A 5,338-nucleotide genomic window follows, 5' to 3' on the forward strand; every position below is an offset into this window, starting at 1 on the left:
CATTTTTTGTGAAAAACGGGGCATGCGGAGAGTTTGAGAGGCCTGCAAAGTGCTCCTGGGGGTCTGGGGGGGGGGCAAAAATAAGCAAAAAACAGCATGTTTTTTGCCAAAAGACATGCATAGCCTTTAGGAGGCTTGTAGAGTGCTCCTGGCAGCTGGGCAGGGGGGCAAAAACAAGCAGAAAACGGCCCATGTTTCCTTTATTTTTGCCTTCCCCAGCCCCCAGGAGCACTTTGCAGGCCTCCCAAACCTCTGCAAGTCCACTTTTGTGAAGGGGGCGGGGCTTTGGAAGCCAAAAATGCTGTATTCAGTGTATAGGACACACCCAGATTTTCACCCTCTTTTGGGGGGGGAGGGGAGGTGTGTCTTATACTCCAAAAAATATGGTAGCTAAGTTCAAAACAGAAAGGAAATCAACTGTTACATTGGGCAGACCTGAATTCCTCTAAAATCAGCTAATAAGAAGAATTATAAAATGTAATTAGAGAACACAGCATATGCAATATCAGAATTGCCACATCTTTCTCTTTGGGAGACTAGGCTATGAGGTTCAGATAACAGCTAGAACCAATCCAATTTGTGTCAGAAGCCATGTTAAAGATCTACATATTCTATCCAATCCTATCCATTTACCCTTCTCACACTTTTTTATGAGTAATTCTATTTATATTGCAATTTACTCATTTTTAGATTTATTTCCATCTGTTACAAAAATGAACTATACAATACAATACAATACAATACAATACAATACAATAGTAGAGTTGGAAGGGACCTTGGAGGTCTTCTAGTCCAACCCCCTGCCTAGGCAGGAAACCCTATACCGTTTCAGACAAATAGCTATCCAACATCTTAAAGACTTCCAGTGTTGGGGCATTCACAACTTCTGGAGGCAAGCTGTTCCACTGATTAATTGTTCTAACTGTCAGGAAATTTCTCCTCAGTTCTAAGTTGCTTCTCTCCTTGATTAGTTTCCGCCCATTGCTTCTTGTTCTACCCTCAGGTGCCTTGGAAAATAGTTTGACTCCCTCTTCTTTGTGGCAACCCCTGTGTGGCAACTATATATATATAAAACCCCTGTGTGGCAACCATAGTGGCAACTATGTCTGGGATATGTTGGACAAAATTCTGATGAGAAAGGTACAAGTGATATTGTATAAAATTTAGAAACTTTGCCTATGAATTTCCATATTTTTTATGAATGTGAAGTTAAATTGTGATAATACAAAGTATGTTGGAAGCATGGATAAAGCCAAGATTAAGAGACTGCACAATCCTGAGCTGGATGAAGTAGAGGGAAACAGGTCTAGGATAGCTGTATCCTAGAATCTCTCGGGATATAGCTGGTAGATTAGAAAGTTATAGCTTTAGTTTAACAAAATTCTCTCCATTACACCATTAGGTGTAAGGATTGAACTTGATTGGATTTCACTGTGTTGTCTCTAGCCTTGGGCCTGAAAACAAATTGCTCAATAAATGATTTAACATTGAACATAGAATAAGCCAGAGATGTGTGAGGGTCCACTGGTTATTTAATGAGTTTATGGATATTTATTATTTATTTATTATTTATTTCGTCAAGCATGAATTAGATAACAGATAAAAGTATAAACATGATTATGAATACATGAAATGAATACAAATACAAGGGAATATTAGGACAGGGCAGCAGGCATGCTGGTGCGCTTATGCACGCCCCTTAAGGACCTCTTAGGAATGGGGTGAAGTCGACAGTAGACAGTAGACAAGGTTAAAGTTTTGGGGATTTAGGGAAGAAACCACAGTGTCAGTAGTTCATTCCAGGCAATTGACAACTCTGTTACTGAAGTCGTATTTTCTGCAATCAAGTTTGGAGTGCTTTACCATAAGCTTGTACCTATTGTGTGCTCATGTGTTGTTGTGATTGAAGCTGATGTATTCATTGACAGGTAGGATATTGTAGCAGATAATTTTATGTACTATGCTTAGGTCAAATCGAAGACGGCAAAGTTCTAAGTTGTCTAAGCCAAAAATTTCAAGTCTGGTGACATAAGGTATTCAGTTGCAATCAGAAGAGTGGAGGATTCTTCTCGTAAAATATATCTGGACTCGTTCAATTGTATTAATGTCTGATACGCAGTGCGGATTCCAGACAGATGAGCTGCATTCAAGAATTGGTCTAGCAAAAGTTTTGTATGCCCTAGTTTGCAGTTCAATATTACCAGAGAAGAAGCTTCACAAAATTAGGTCAACAGTCTTAATGCCTTTTTGGCAATGCTGTTACAGTGAGCTCTGGCACTTAGATCAGTATTCCAAGGTTTTTGGAGTCTTTACATGGTTATCTTTACCTGGTTATCCTTACATGGATAGTCATGTAAGGAATGCTTGTAATGATATTAGAACTTTGTTTGTTGGAGGTGTGAAAACATGAGGGTTGAATGACATGCAGCATCCCCACCTCCATAACTTTAATTTAAATAGGAAGATTTTAATAAATCTAAGTCAAATGATCATTGAAGGGAGCTCTTCTGTTACTTGCATTTATTCCTGCATATAATCATTACCATTCACTTTCTGACAACAATGGGCAAGTTTCTTTTTTTTAAAAAAAAAAGAATTTTTCATATTTATTCTGAAGGCCAACATTTACAACTTTAAATAGGACAAAGAAAACTCTTTGAGAGCCACAGGGATTCCAAACCACAAAGGGGGTGGCTTGCCAGGCTCCTCCATCTCGATCGTTTCATCCAGCTCTCGGAACAAACAGGGAAGGGATACTCCGCTTGAGCAGCTCATTCATACACGTCTTGCGTATCAGCAATATAATCCATGATAACCTGAGGACTCATCAGCTTTTCTGCTGCCGCGTCTGGAATTTCAAACCCGAACTCGTCCTCCATGGCCATGATGATCTCCACCTGGTCCAGGCTGTCCAGCCCCAGGTCATTCATGAAGTGCGCCTCCGCCGTCAGCTTCTCGGGGTCGATCTTGTCGTAGAGCTTCAGCACGTAGAGCATCTGGTCGTGGATGCTCTTCAAGGTCAGCGTTGGCGCGTCCAAGTAGCCACGGACCCAGGCAGGCCACTGGGCCGGAGCTGGCTGCTGCAGCCCGGCCCAGGGCGCCCCTACCAGGCCCTGCCCGACCCCCTGAGTCCCCGACGCACCCAGCCACAGGACAAGCAGGCGGCGCTGGACACGGAGCCCAGCAACGGCACAGAGCAGCACACGCGCCGCCATCTTCAACAATGGACAAGTTTCTTAAAGCTGTTATAAAACAACTACATAGTTTGTCTCTTCAACCACATCCAGACTGGTATTCCTTCAATTCTAGGAAAGGTGGAAGTCGCATGATGCCAAATCTGGACCGTATGATGGATGGAATAAAATGGTGAGCTCCAACTTCACAATTTCTTCACAATTACTAGGCTTCTGAGGTATAAAGCATACCGTAGTATTATCATCTCGCAGCAAAATCTCCATCTGGTTCTTCCACATTCCATTTAAACTTTGTTTCAAAATGTTGAGTGTTGCAATATAGCACTCTGAGATGATAGTTCTAGGAAAGTGCCAGGTTCTAGGAAAGCGATGTGAATAACACCATCTGCTTTCCAAAAAAAAAAAATAGTAAAGATGAGTGGTCCTAATGAAGCTTGGGCTTTGTGTAGGTTTGTAATAATATTCATGGCCTGATGCTTGATTTCTGAGTCATAATGATGAGCCAATGTTTCCTCAACTGTCATGAAGGAATTCTTCACTTTCATTCTCATAGCTTGACAATTGCTAATAAATTTCAACTCTTCGAAGTTTTCATCTCTGCCTTCAGTCATGCAAGGAAACCACCTTATACAAACTTTCCAGTGCTAGAGAACTTCAACAATATGATGCACATGTTCCTAAGAAATGCCAATTGACAGTCATTTCTCTTGGAGAGATCTCCTAATTTTCTTTAATCAGTTCATCTAACTTTCTAATGCAAAATGTGTTGATTGCTGTTCCAGGTTGTCCATTTCATTCTCAGTCACATAAATCAATTATTCCCAGTTCACCAAATTTACATTTCTTTAGCACAGTAAAACATAGTTCTCACAATACAGTCAATGCAGTCATTTTCTGCATTTGGCAGTGAATTGCAATTGAAGGGACTTTTTGGATAGTCAAAAATTTAGTCAAGGCACATTGCTTAAGTGCAGTGACTGCACTTTAAGCAATGTGAGTACAGATTTCTATTTCATCAACAATAGTAACGCAACTCTTTTTTCACACCAAGTTCTTCCCAACTAAAATGACAGAGAGATGCTAAAGAATTTGTCAGAGCTTCTAACACATCAGTACTGCCATCTGTTGGTGACTCACTGGAATATTACTTTTCATTCAACCCTTGAATGTGGATATTTGCATGTAGATAATGTTACTGGCTGAGAGTTTGAAAGATTGTTAGATGAATATGGATTTGAAAATTTGTTTTATCAGAGGTCAAGGTATTTATGACAAAAATGAATCAAGATTATACATGAATGATAAAAATACTACAATTAGATGAATTTGTATATCTTGATATAATCTTTTGCTAAAGATGATGAAATGTTGGTAGAAACACTTCTATGGTCAAACCAAGAGATGAGAAAATACTAATACTATTTATATCTCTAATAACACTGATGGAATTATATACAAGAAAAGGTATAGCAGGCATAATTGGGGAGAGAACCTCAATTTGCAGGAAAAAATGGGATGGCTCCAATGGTCTCTTCATTTATATCTTCTACACAGTAATTCTAGTAGCAATATGGCAGAATGATATTAGAAAGGACCCAAAACTGATCTTATTTTCTACTCTTATTTTCAGGTTTTCTCTGTTATGTTGCTAATTGCTGGATATTTGTAAAACAATCACACAATTATCAAAGTAGAATTAACCAATTATTTTTACCAAGACCACAAACACATTCTAGGCCAGGAGTCCTCGAACTATGGCCCATGCACTGGATATAGACCGCCAAAGCCATTAATCTGGACCACTCTGGACCAAGAGGCTGCCCAACCCACATCACCCTGCCTACCCACCTATACACAAATGCCCATCGGAGGGAGGGAGGGAGGGAGGGAGAGAGAGAGAGGGAGAGAGAGAGAGAGAGAGAGAGAGGGAGAGAGAGAGAAACAGAAGTCCCTCACAGACACCCTCACAGAAACAGAAGTCCCTCACAGCCACATCACTTCATTAACCGGATCCACAACCCCCAGGAGCAAAACAAAATTAAAGTTTAATTTGTGTGTATTGTTTGGACTGCTAAATTGGCCATGTCCATCCAGTCACATGACCACCTAGCCACACCCACCCAGCTGGTCTGTCTCCCCAACAG

The 5,338-nt window shown here is 40.5% G+C and overlaps 1 protein-coding gene across 1 annotated transcript; it reads right to left on the minus strand.

Annotated features, from left to right (window-relative positions):
* Positions 1-2,591: 2,591 nt before the first annotated feature.
* On the minus strand, positions 2,592-3,215 carry LOC309387733 (acyl carrier protein, mitochondrial-like; the record flags this gene model as incomplete). The annotated part of the gene is made up of 1 exon (XM_081944479.1): positions 2,592-3,215. One exon carries the CDS (start codon positions 3,213-3,215, stop codon positions 2,772-2,774), a length of 444 nt encoding a protein of 147 aa, XP_081800605.1. The 3' UTR covers positions 2,592-2,771.
* Between the last annotated feature and the right edge of the window lie 2,123 nt (positions 3,216-5,338).

This window comes from Natrix helvetica (genome assembly GCF_964273705.1).
Source record: "Natrix helvetica genome assembly, chromosome: 2".
NCBI classification, from domain to species: Eukaryota; Metazoa; Chordata; class Lepidosauria; order Squamata; family Natricidae; genus Natrix; species Natrix helvetica.